This window comes from Centruroides sculpturatus, unplaced genomic scaffold (genome assembly GCF_000671375.1).
Source record: "Centruroides sculpturatus isolate CEXI.00-Female unplaced genomic scaffold, Cexi_2.0 scaffold233, whole genome shotgun sequence".
NCBI lineage: Eukaryota > Metazoa > Arthropoda > Arachnida > Scorpiones > Buthidae > Centruroides > Centruroides sculpturatus.
The window spans coordinates 219,642-233,278 of NW_019384616.1; the positions used below are offsets into that span (position 1 = coordinate 219,642).

Below are 13,637 nucleotides of genomic sequence, written 5' to 3' on the forward strand. Positions count from 1 at the left end.
TTATATACTGTATTTACTTTTATATAAGGAAATGTTTTGTTTTCGGAAAAAGTAATCTGCTATAAGTTTTACTGCGTAAAATTAAATAATTTTTTGACTAAAATATTTATTTATTTATTTATTATTAAATATAAAGTTGTTGTTATAAATTTATTTTGCCAATTTTAATACGTAATGCTGTATAAAAAATGAATGCAATTTTAGATAAAATGAGATTAACTTAAAAAACTAATATTAGAATTTTTATTAATTTTTATACAAGTTATAAGTAACCGTTTTAAAATATTTCTGATTTTTAAATATATTAAATGCAACTTTTCTTTTTGCAAAATAAAACTTATAAGTTATTATTATTCTATTTGATATATTTTTCGTTTTCTAACACTTTTTTCTTGCTTTTCCTATTTTTTTTATTACCAGATTCTTCCTTTGTATTTACTTTACTGTTGCCTGTATTTTTAACTATAAATTATTTTTGACAGATGAAAGTCGATATAATCGATATTCTTTACTTTTAGACTACTGAAAAATATATATTTAAATAGTTTTTCAATACAGTTATTTGACGTGATTTTATTATTATACCCGAAATTATTCGAAGTGTTTACACAGTCTTACATAAAATATAATAATTTTTACATTCAAAATAAACATGCAAAATAAATATACATATACTGTGTTAGTGTTTACAGGAATGTTTGGTTTATTTTTATATCCTTTATTCACGTTTTCACTAAGATGCCTGTCAAACTATTAAGCAGAATAAAGAACTGTCAACAGATTTTCACTTGTATATCAATAAATATTTTAGTTTATTGAAAACCATCGTTTGTCATGCGTTGATAATAATCGATGCATTCTGAAGTGATGCATATAAATAGTTAAACTTCCGCTGTAAGTTTTTTCAATTCATATACACAATTTTATTTAGAAGAATTTTAAATATATTCCTACTTGTATCCTATTCCAGAGAGACTTTTAAACAATCTTTTTGTAAGCGGGGAAAAACCTGTAAAAACAGACTCGGTTAGCGTTGTTTTTCGACAATTGTGAATGGATTTCAAAATGATTCTGTATTTAGTCTTCAATTTTGTAATTTCATTCATATTTCTAAACACTTTAAATTAGATTTCTTTATAATAATTCTTACGAATGGATTTAATAGTCTACTAATAGCCACGCAATCATATAATCGTTAAACATGTTAATAATTGCTTGTATGTTAAATAAAAATTAAAATTTAGTAAACTAATTTAGTCAATTGATTCATATCAAATTAAATACTAATAACTTAATACAGTTTATTATATCTTTTAAACAAAGACGCAAAATACAGGCAAGACTATTTTATTTTATAACAGATTAAATTTAATTTTTACAATACTTATTATAATATATAGGGATAAAATTTGAAATAAGAAAGTTAAAAAAAGTATTTATATTTAAATTTTTAAAACCGACTTAAAATATGACGTTTATAATTAAATTTTCAACTAAAATTAATTCGATATTTAACTTTTCAATCAATCAGTTATTATAGGTGTACAACAAAATCTGCAAACATTTAATAATCAAGCAATAAGATTATGTAATGATGTACTGTACAGTACTGTACGTAAAGATCAAGCAATAAGGTTGTAATGAAATAGAATTTTTATTTAGGTATTGAGCAATTTTTACATATGATTATCTTTTAAAGTGGGGTGAATACAATTATTATCATCGGAATGTAAAGTCTGGGTGCCACAAGTGTTCTTCTCAGATATAATGAAGATTTCTGGAGTTGTTTTTTCCTCGGATTTTTTATCTGAAATGTAAAAAAAACACATAACAAGAACTTTATATATTAATATTTCAATCAATAAATCAACTGTAAAATATTTTTCAATCAAATCCAATATTTTAAAGATAAATTTTCTTAATGTTATTGACAAATGACTTTGTATGCTAAACATGTTTATGTACAAAGGTTCAAATAAACGACTAAGTTAATGTTGAGATTATACATTATTATATTATATATATTACATTGCATATACTGTGTATATCTCATGTAGTAAAACTAGTAGTAAATAATGTAAACACATTATTTACTACTAGTAAAAAGTGAATTATAATCTTAATAACATAATAGAGAACTCAGCCGAATTTCTCAAATAATCTTTGTTTTTTAGCTCTAGACTACTCCATATTTATAATTGCTAACAAATAAAATATCTACGAAAATTTGTACAAAACATGTGTTTATTATTATATTATTATTAGACGAAATAACTTGCATGTAAACATATTTAATTTATTTACTAATAAATACAATAATTAATCAATCATATTACTTTATAAAGACAACTGATAAAAGTAATTCTTAATCGCTTTAATTAAATGTTTCGAATAAGCAAGTCATTAATCAATTTAATTAAAAGATGGTTATATTAATAAGAAAACAACTATTAATTTTGTTTGAAAGAAATTGTCTTTTATTATTAGATAAAAACTCATTAATAAATTCTCGAGAACAAAATATGAAATTTTGACAGAAATGACAAATAAATATAACAAGGAATTAAAGTAAACAACCATCTAATGATAAAAAACAAATCCATAAAGATCTCAACGATATTAAAGAATCGACGTGATTTTAAAGGAATGTTTTTGTTATTGGATTTTATCGATTCTTTTAAAAAAAATTACATTTCTTATATGAATCGATAGAACTATTTTTTTAAAATTGTTATTTCTATATTTCAACATTAAAAAAAACTGCAAAACATTTTATTATTTGGCAGATTCAAAATAAAATATTAACGAGAAAAAAAGGAAATCATTTTTAAAGTAATTTTTATTTTTTGAAGATTTCGAACCACAATACAATTCGTTCTATTTTTTAAGATTATAAAACCAATTCAATAAAAGTCGTTGTAATGAATATATATTTTAAGAAGAAATTTTATATTTATGAATATTAAAGTATTATTATTATTATTATTATTTATATTCGAAGGTTTTAATATTTATTTAACATTTACAAATATTTTACTGATATTTAATATTTCCTATTAAAATATAATGAAATAATTATAAATTAACATTAATAAATTTATCTTATAAATTTTCTGGTTTAATTTGAGGAGAGACAATAATTATTTCTTTAATAATTTAAGTTATAAAATGGTTTCAAGATGAAAATATTAATTTTTTAATCTATCCCAGGATAAGAAGAGAGTCAATGTTCATTAGTATACATAAAGTAAAATAGTCCTATATTCATTAAGAAATAGAAAATAAATTATATTCTATTGCATAATAAATTCGGAATTATTTTTTGCCATAATACTACATTTCACTATTAGATGGAAAACTCTTGAATCTTTATTTTAATTGTATTTTCCGTTCTTATTCATACAATGTTACTTTTTATGTTCATGATTCAATAAGGGTGTCTTGAAATTTCTGGCATTTATTGGGGGAAAAACAAAACGTCACACGACATTATATAATATTGATCAGGTTTTGAAGGATTTTCGTTGTTTACATGATATACTGACTGATATGCCGTTGCGCAGGAACTTGAAATATATCGTGAAGTTAGATGAGAATATTTATAAATTATTTTATTTTGTAAAAATATAATATAAAATTAAAATTTCGGTCCTCCGCAAACATTTGTTTCTGTTTTCATTTGTTTTAGTGTTATTGTTGCTTAAATGATTTTAAAAATTTCTAAGCATTTTTACAAAAACACTTCAATGGGAATTTAAACGAAATTTAAGTGGAAATTTTAAATGCTGAATTGTTTGCTTCTTTAGTTATGGTATGAAAAAGAGTATTTGGCGTTTGGTAGAGAAAAAATTCTTTATCAGTACATATTACTAGTTGCGCTTATGCATTTTCAACAGACATAAATTGATTAAGTTTGATATACACACGGTAATATCACGACTTGGATTTAGAAAGATAAATGAGGACATTTACAGCTGTCGGTCTTTATGAGAGTATTAGGAAATAAATTATGAAGGCATAAAGTAATTATTAGTAAATGTGAAATAAGACCGTATCCTGTGTTTCGTATAATTAAATAATCAATTTGTAAGATACCTTCAAACAAATCATCTACTAAGCAATGCCCCAATAATTAATCATATAACAATGACAAGTGACAAATAGAAAAGACATCTTATGAAATAGCCTAATACATAAAACATATCAATTACACATTCTATTCTGCAAAGAAATGTTTAAAATTCATATTGGTATTTTATTTTGTAAAGTTTATTTTTTATATTTAAACATTTTATTTTCTAATTTTTCTACTGTTCTTAAAACTTTCCGTAGATTGTGATTCCATAGTTTATGTTCGTGTCCTGCTTAAACGAAAAATTACCTTTTATGAGATTGTACAGGAATGTAATCAGATTGTCATTAGTACTATCCACAATTTACTAAAAATTCTGAAAACAATATAACACGAAAACCAGCAAATATAACACTTAAAAGAAACTGAAACTTACAGAATGACTATTCAAATTTATTCTCAATGACATCGTTGCTGAAAACAATTGAAATTGGTACAGCTAAATAAAATACCTGTTTTTGTATGTCACAGCAGAGTGATACAAATTGAATATCAAGCATATCGGCTGCATTCTTATTCTATTAAACACTATACATAAATGTAAGCTTGATTTCAAAAATTTTAAATTGTCTACACATTTTGTAATTGCTAGGAGAATAGATTTTTAGTAATTCGTTTTATTAAACTATTTACTAGGGTAAAAGGATTATTTTAATATTTTTTTATAGATAAAGTTATATTCGTAAAATCATATATTAATTTTTTGAGTTTTTTCACTCTCCGCTTTGTGGGAAGAAGGCTTTTTTTTAAAGCTTATCGTGGGTTCCACCGTAAACATATTTAATTTATTTACTAATAAATACAATAATTAATCAATCATATTACTTTATAAAGACAACTGATAAAAGTAATTCTTAATCGCTTTAATTAAATGTTTCGAATAAGCAAGTCATTAATCAATTTAATTAAAAGATGGTTATATTAATAAGAAAACAACTATTAATTTTGTTTGAAAGAAATTGTCTTTTATTATTAGATAAAAACTCATTAATAAATTCTCGAGAACAAAATATGAAATTTTGACAGAAATGACAAATAAATATAACAAGGAATTAAAGTAAACAACCATCTAATGATAAAAAACAAATCCATAAAGATCTCAACGATATTAAAGAATCGACGTGATTTTAAAGGAATGTTTTTGTTATTGGATTTTATCGATTCTTTTAAAAAAAATTACATTTCTTATATGAATCGATAGAACTATTTTTTTAAAATTGTTATTTCTATATTTCAACATTAAAAAAAACTGCAAAACATTTTATTATTTGGCAGATTCAAAATAAAATATTAACGAGAAAAAAAGGAAATCATTTTTAAAGTAATTTTTATTTTTTGAAGATTTCGAACCACAATACAATTCGTTCTATTTTTTAAGATTATAAAACCAATTCAATAAAAGTCGTTGTAATGAATATATATTTTAAGAAGAAATTTTATATTTATGAATATTAAAGTATTATTATTATTATTATTATTTATATTCGAAGGTTTTAATATTTATTTAACATTTACAAATATTTTACTGATATTTAATATTTCCTATTAAAATATAATGAAATAATTATAAATTAACATTAATAAATTTATCTTATAAATTTTCTGGTTTAATTTGAGGAGAGACAATAATTATTTCTTTAATAATTTAAGTTATAAAATGGTTTCAAGATGAAAATATTAATTTTTTAATCTATCCCAGGATAAGAAGAGAGTCAATGTTCATTAGTATACATAAAGTAAAATAGTCCTATATTCATTAAGAAATAGAAAATAAATTATATTCTATTGCATAATAAATTCGGAATTATTTTTTGCCATAATACTACATTTCACTATTAGATGGAAAACTCTTGAATCTTTATTTTAATTGTATTTTCCGTTCTTATTCATACAATGTTACTTTTTATGTTCATGATTCAATAAGGGTGTCTTGAAATTTCTGGCATTTATTGGGGGAAAAACAAAACGTCACACGACATTATATAATATTGATCAGGTTTTGAAGGATTTTCGTTGTTTACATGATATACTGACTGATATGCCGTTGCGCAGGAACTTGAAATATATCGTGAAGTTAGATGAGAATATTTATAAATTATTTTATTTTGTAAAAATATAATATAAAATTAAAATTTCGGTCCTCCGCAAACATTTGTTTCTGTTTTCATTTGTTTTAGTGTTATTGTTGCTTAAATGATTTTAAAAATTTCTAAGCATTTTTACAAAAACACTTCAATGGGAATTTAAACGAAATTTAAGTGGAAATTTTAAATGCTGAATTGTTTGCTTCTTTAGTTATGGTATGAAAAAGAGTATTTGGCGTTTGGTAGAGAAAAAATTCTTTATCAGTACATATTACTAGTTGCGCTTATGCATTTTCAACAGACATAAATTGATTAAGTTTGATATACACACGGTAATATCACGACTTGGATTTAGAAAGATAAATGAGGACATTTACAGCTGTCGGTCTTTATGAGAGTATTAGGAAATAAATTATGAAGGCATAAAGTAATTATTAGTAAATGTGAAATAAGACCGTATCCTGTGTTTCGTATAATTAAATAATCAATTTGTAAGATACCTTCAAACAAATCATCTACTAAGCAATGCCCCAATAATTAATCATATAACAATGACAAGTGACAAATAGAAAAGACATCTTATGAAATAGCCTAATACATAAAACATATCAATTACACATTCTATTCTGCAAAGAAATGTTTAAAATTCATATTGGTATTTTATTTTGTAAAGTTTATTTTTTATATTTAAACATTTTATTTTCTAATTTTTCTACTGTTCTTAAAACTTTCCGTAGATTGTGATTCCATAGTTTATGTTCGTGTCCTGCTTAAACGAAAAATTACCTTTTATGAGATTGTACAGGAATGTAATCAGATTGTCATTAGTACTATCCACAATTTACTAAAAATTCTGAAAACAATATAACACGAAAACCAGCAAATATAACACTTAAAAGAAACTGAAACTTACAGAATGACTATTCAAATTTATTCTCAATGACATCGTTGCTCAAAACGATTGAAATTGGTACAGCTAAATAAAATACCTGTTTTTGTATGTCACAGCAGAGTGATACAAATTGAATATCAAGCATATCGGCTGCATTCTTATTCTATTAAAAACTATACATAAATGTAAGCTTGATTTCAAAAATTTTAAATTGTCTACACAGTTTGTAGTTGTTGGAAGAATAGATTTTTAGTAATTCGTTTTACTAAACTATTTACTAGGGGGAAAGGATTATTTTAATATTTTTTTATAGATAAAGTTATATTCGTAAAATCATATATTAATTTTTTGAGTTTTTTCACTCCCCGCTTTGTGGGAAGAAAGCTTTTTTTTAAAGCTTATCGTGGGTTCCACCAGGTCCACCTTGGGACGGCCGATTGCTGGGGAAAAACGGTCTGACATATTCATGACGGACCACTCTCCATTGCCCAAATTTTATCCCGGATTCCCCAGGGAGGTAGAAAGACGCCTTAACTTTTAAGACGTCTTTCTACTTTCTTGAGAATTACTCCGCCATCCAGCCATCCGGCCAGCCAATTCTTTGTTTAGAACAGCTGTTCGCAACTTATTTTTATTGCAGAAACCTTTTCACCTTAGTAAAAAATTTTGGAACTCAGACAATTTTTAATGATTATAGATAAAACAGCAAATAGAAACATCAATTAAAACAGTTTCTTGTAAATGTAAATAATAAACCACATTAACAATGTTAAATAATGAAAAGCAAATATTATTACTTAATTCAAACTATTTATTAATATGAAAGGTTAAACAGCTTTTAGGTTCTTTCAAAATTTTAAACAAAGCTAGCGCCTGGATTTATACCTTCCTTTGTATTTACCTTTTGTTTCCTTGTCACTAGAAACATTTGAAGCACTTGCTATATTTTTCTTCAAAAGTTTTCTCTCAGCCAAAGCTCCATAATTTTATAATTTGGGCACAATGCCGGGCTGCAATTTTTAATTTATTTAATTTAAAATATATGCTCTCCGACATAANGAACAATGGTGTTGCAAGTACAGAACTTTGATATTTTATCTATTATAATTGGTGTGCCTGCTATAAAAATCTATATTATTTCATATTAATTGTGAATTAATTCATTTGATTAAATTGGGCTGCAATTTGAAAAAAAATGTAGACCTATAAGTTCCCACTGTCATCCGTCCGTTGTCTTTCCTCAATCTCGAGAATGGAGTTATGAAATAAATAATGTCTCAGACTTGATAATTTCTCGAATAGTCTGATAATAAATCATTTCAATCGCAATTTTAAGAATTAATTTAATGAGCATGGATGTGCTGCAACTGAATAAATGCCCCGATTTAAAATAATCGAACTTCTATTGACTTTATCTTGCAGGTTTAGACAACTTTTATGACCAATAAACTGCTAAAATTTTTTATATTAAGATACTGGAAAACAATTATTTATTTTGAAAACGTCACAATTCCGGGCTGAAATGTTTTAATCATAATTTTAATATATTTTATTTAAAATATTTACTCTTCACCTCAAATTAGTAGTAGCTTGCCCCTATACATTATACAGTACTTTTCATTTAACAATAGAATCGTCGTGTCATCTATGTAACACCTTTCAGGGGAGAATTTGAATTGAAATGACATGAGTGCCGATTTGTGTCAAAAGTTCTTATATAGTTAACCAGGACCTCCTTCTCCTCTGCTGTCGAGATATGTTCTCGGGTTTTGTCTAACTCCGTTCTCGAGATTCAGGAAAGACAGACGGACAACAGTGATAATTTATAGGTCTACAATTTTTTCTTTAATTTCAGCTCAATTAAAAAAGATTTTGCAATAATCCCGTACTGAATTATAGACTGTTTAACAACAGGAGATAAACATACTCAATTCAGTATCCTGTTCAATAGTAAAATCGTGTTAATAAAGATTTCATTCGTTTCAATTAAATGCTTCATTAGTAAAATGGTATAAATTATTAAATACTGAAATACACGTTATTAAACATCGAAATCCAAGTATTAAACATGAATGAAATCAAAGAATAATAAATAGTTTTTATCTTTTCACAGATTTAATTTATATAATAAATATTTACTTACTGAAAATTAAATTTTATTTAAACTTGCAAAAAATTTAAATAATATTTGATTAAAGCTTTAATTGTTTTAACAAACAGAACCTTTAAAAATAATTAAAATTTTATACAAAGGTTTCATTACTTGTATGATTAACAACACAAAATACATTTAAAATGAAGATTTAATTTTAAGTTTTTTCGTCTAACGATAAATATTATAATTCTATTTAACAGCAGAAAACAAACAAAGCATATTTATATAAAATGTATAGAAGTTATTTTGAAATTTAAATTAAATTTATTATTATTTTTTAAATTTATTTATTTTGAAAGAATAAAACAGAGTTAAAGATTATGGTGGTTCTAAAAATAAGAAAAAACTCTTAGCGTAAAGAAAGTGAAGTATTCTAGAAATAGGAATTAACAAAGAGGTCAACGATTAAACTCAGGAAAGTCTAAACCCTGTTATAGGATAAAACATAAAATTATAGCGATAAGATTAAAATTATAATTATAAAAAAAATTTAACGATAAGTAAAATTTAAAAACTGAATTCCAGGAGAAATAAAAAATTAAAATTTGAATAAATTAAATTACAGAGGAATATTTTAATTATAAATAGTTGTTTACATTTAAAAATATTTAATTTTTCTAAATATTCCATAATAAAAATAGTTTTTTGAAAATTACGTAAATTATTACTTCAGTCATAAGACCCAGTTAGGTAACATTTCTTAATCTTTTTAATTTTTTAAAAATATTACTTTTATAATACAATTTTACATTTGTATTTTAAAGTATTAGTGCAATTTGAAATGTGAATTTTATTCCTGTTTAAATGAAATGTTTTGAAATGTGAATTTTATTCCTGAATTTTATTTTTTGCTATTTAATTTTTTTTTAAAGGATTACATAACTAAACAGTAAACATTTTGTATTTGAAATTTTGATTATAAAAATATATTTTGTAAGTTTTGAACTTCATTATGTTGTTTACAATTTTTTAATATCTTTATATAAATCAATTATTAAATTTGTTATTGTATAACTGAACTAATAAAAAATAATTAAGAAACAAAAGAAACTTATTACAATTGTTACATGATGGAAAATTTAAATTGTATTCAGTATTTTTAATTTCAATCGTGGTAACAGTTTACAAATTAAATTATTGATGTCATGTTTATTCTAAGAAAAATATTAACTGGAATTTATGCGGTATAGGGAATAGAGAACAAATTTCATATATGTTTTAAGTACTGTACATATTCAATATCGCCAGATAGGTAGATTATTAAAATTGTAAAATGAGAACATTACATATTATATTTATACTTGATACTTAAAATCCAAATTAAAAATGAAATAATATTTATTCTTTTTTCAGTTATTTAAATCAACTAATTAATTTTTATCATTGTTAATAATATGTAGTAAAAGTTGAAATGTGTGGCAATTAAATGTAAGGCGATTTAGATCTATTTTTCCATTACGCATCTGTGAAATATATATAATATAAGAAGATAAAATCTGCATTGTATAATATTTAAAAATTTGGATATGATGTTCATTCTAATTACGCCGTACGTCACGATCGATCGTCATTTGTTGAAGCGCACAATGTATTGTTGAAAATCGGTAACAATAGTACGAGTGGAAATTCATTCAGTATACGATGTAGGAAGAAAAATCTATCGATGACAATCTTTGAAAAATTAATTTCTCTTACAAGTGTTCTTTTTAAAATGTTGACAACAAAATAAATGTCAAATAAACTGTATTAAAAAAAAATTATTTTTCTTAACTTCTCTTTGTCAGAAATGAGAAACTTACGTTCAGTAAATTCAATATGATGAAATGTTTGGTTTATATAATATTTAATATACATTAAAGTCATTAACATGTGCACACTACAATAAATTTTGTATAATTTTTCCGCTATATTTGATTAACTTCAAATGAAACTTTTAAGATATAAGTAACAGAAAACGAAAATACTACATTATATATTTTTATTAATAATTTATATATAGTGAAATAAAGCATCAAATTAATTAGATGATTTTATACGTTTATGTAATTGGAAAAATCGATGTAAATTCAACATAACGTAAAACGATTTAAACGATAACTGATAACAGATTTTAATGCAATCGACCAACTGATACAAAATTTCTCTCAGTTCAGAAAGTTTCAGAAAGTGTAAAGCTATATTAAAAAAATTTATAACACTTTTAATTATTTTAAGAAATTTTAGTTCTGAAAAAGTCACATGACTACGAATCTAGAATAATCAGTCAAGAAGAACGAAAGATAATCCTAAATTTATGAATGCAGCGACAAAAATCGACAACTTTTAAAAAAATTAAAATGGCAAAACTTTTAAAGTGTAATTTTAAATATTTATTCATTGAAGTAGATGTCCCTTTATCGTTATCAAGAAAATAGTTAATGAAAAATAAATATTTTTGAAATAATTATTTCATTATCTTGGCTTAAGAATAAATAGTCGGGGTTATAAATTTATACTGATTGGCCTGTGTTAATATAAGGCGTAAATACAGGTTTTTGTTTTCTACGAGATAACAGATGTTGCATTATAATATTGCGATAAATCTAAGCTATTACTCTGTTTGCTTTTGTCTAATTTTAAAGTTAAATGTATAGTAAATATCATTAACATGTATTGTACTAATACACAAAAAATCACAGATTAATTTAAGATAATACACTTAATAAATAAAAGTTATAAAGCAGCACAAGAGTTATACATTTACTATTTAAATCTATTCTGAATTTATGAAAAATTTTTTTCTTTAATTTTTAAACAACTTGTGAGACTGAGATGATATCCATTATATAGTCTTTCATTCACATAAAAAAATAAAAATTAACATTGCTTATAGTCATTAAAAAGTACGGTATAAACAATAAAAATTCTAAAATTTGTATATTAATGCTACACAAAGGAAATAAATGTATTTTTATAAACAATGTAATTATATCGATATTATTACCTATTACTAGAATTATAATTTTCAGAATAGTTATTCTGTTTTTACAATATTATAAGAGTTTGACTTATGTAATAAGTATCAGAATTTTATTTAATATTGGCCATAAAATTAGGAACAACATTTGAAAACTTGATTAATGAAACAACCATCAATTTTTGGATATTATTAAATTTAAATGAATTCTAGTTTCGTAAGGATAAACTGTAAATTATTGCTGCTATCATCAATTGCAAACAGTAATTAATAGTGATTGTTAATTATATTTTTTACTTATCTTTTTTTCCAAAGAGTGTTGAATTAATCTCTCCATAATTTTATGGAAAGACAAATCTTTTGCGAAAATCCGGCCATTGCACCATTATTTGCATATTTTTAAAGATTCAGAAAATAATTTATTATTAATAAGAGTTATATAGATTACAACTATCCTTATTCAACTCATATAAAACTAATTGTGTAAATTGCCTGATTAATAAGATTTATTAAGAAATAAAATGTGATTAAGATATAATTTAAACTATTTCTATAATAGTAATCACTTTAAACGTAATAGTTTCATAGATGTAAGATAAGACGATGATTATAAATTTACAATTAAANCTAAGAAAAATCTTGAATCGTCTAATTAGTTAAATTGTCCTAAATCTTTACTTGGCGCACACTTTTTACATTTCAGATGTTTTTGCTAAACAATTTTACTATTATATCAAAACATAAAACGGTGACGTACAATTCGGTCGGCGCTCGGCGACCGAACGCGCTGCAAAAGCTTTTAATATTCATTTTGGTCGGCACCGACCGACGCTTTCGATACGCAGTTTAGAAAAATCGTTATAAAAACTTTTTAATTAATTGGCATAAATTTAAGCTTTTGTAATTCTGAATAAAATTTTGAATAAAATTTATTTGTTTCCATGCAATTTTATCTTTATAAACATTAAATTAAGCCGTAAAATCGAATTAGCTGTAGGGGAAAATGCTTGAACTTTGATATGAACGAGGAAGACTTACATTTAAATTTGAGCTTTCTAGATATAATACTTTTTCTCTACGAAAGTCTACATTGCCGGATGAAGAAAAACAAGAAACTACAGCTTTTTTGCGAATTTTGTACTTTTCAATTGCTTATATTTCGACAACCGCATTTCAGAAAATCTTGAAATTCTGCACACTACCTAAGAAAACAATTTTCGTTCGAACGAAATAATCGGAATTATTTCGGGTGTTTTGGGGGCGAAGAAATCGACCCTCAAAAATTGGCAACTCTGATTCCTGTATATATACAGTGGTACCTCAGGATACGAAATTAATCCGTTCCGAAACTGAGATCGTATCATGAAAATGTCGTAAGGTGGATCATCTTTTCCCATACGATTACATGTAAAACCAAA

General features: G+C 24.2%; 1 protein-coding gene across 1 annotated transcript in view; it reads right to left on the reverse strand.

Moving 5' to 3' along the window:
• Positions 1 to 1,481: 1,481 nt before the first annotated feature.
• LOC111625382 (metabotropic glutamate receptor 7-like) overlaps positions 1,482 to 13,637 on the reverse strand; it is a 61,902-nt gene continuing 49,746 nt past the window's right edge. Inside the window, exon 6 of the mRNA XM_023368519.1 lies at positions 1,482 to 1,807. Coding sequence (XP_023224287.1) covers positions 1,677 to 1,807 — 131 coding nt within the window. The 3' untranslated portion in view covers positions 1,482 to 1,676. The remainder of the gene's footprint in view (positions 1,808 to 13,637) is intronic.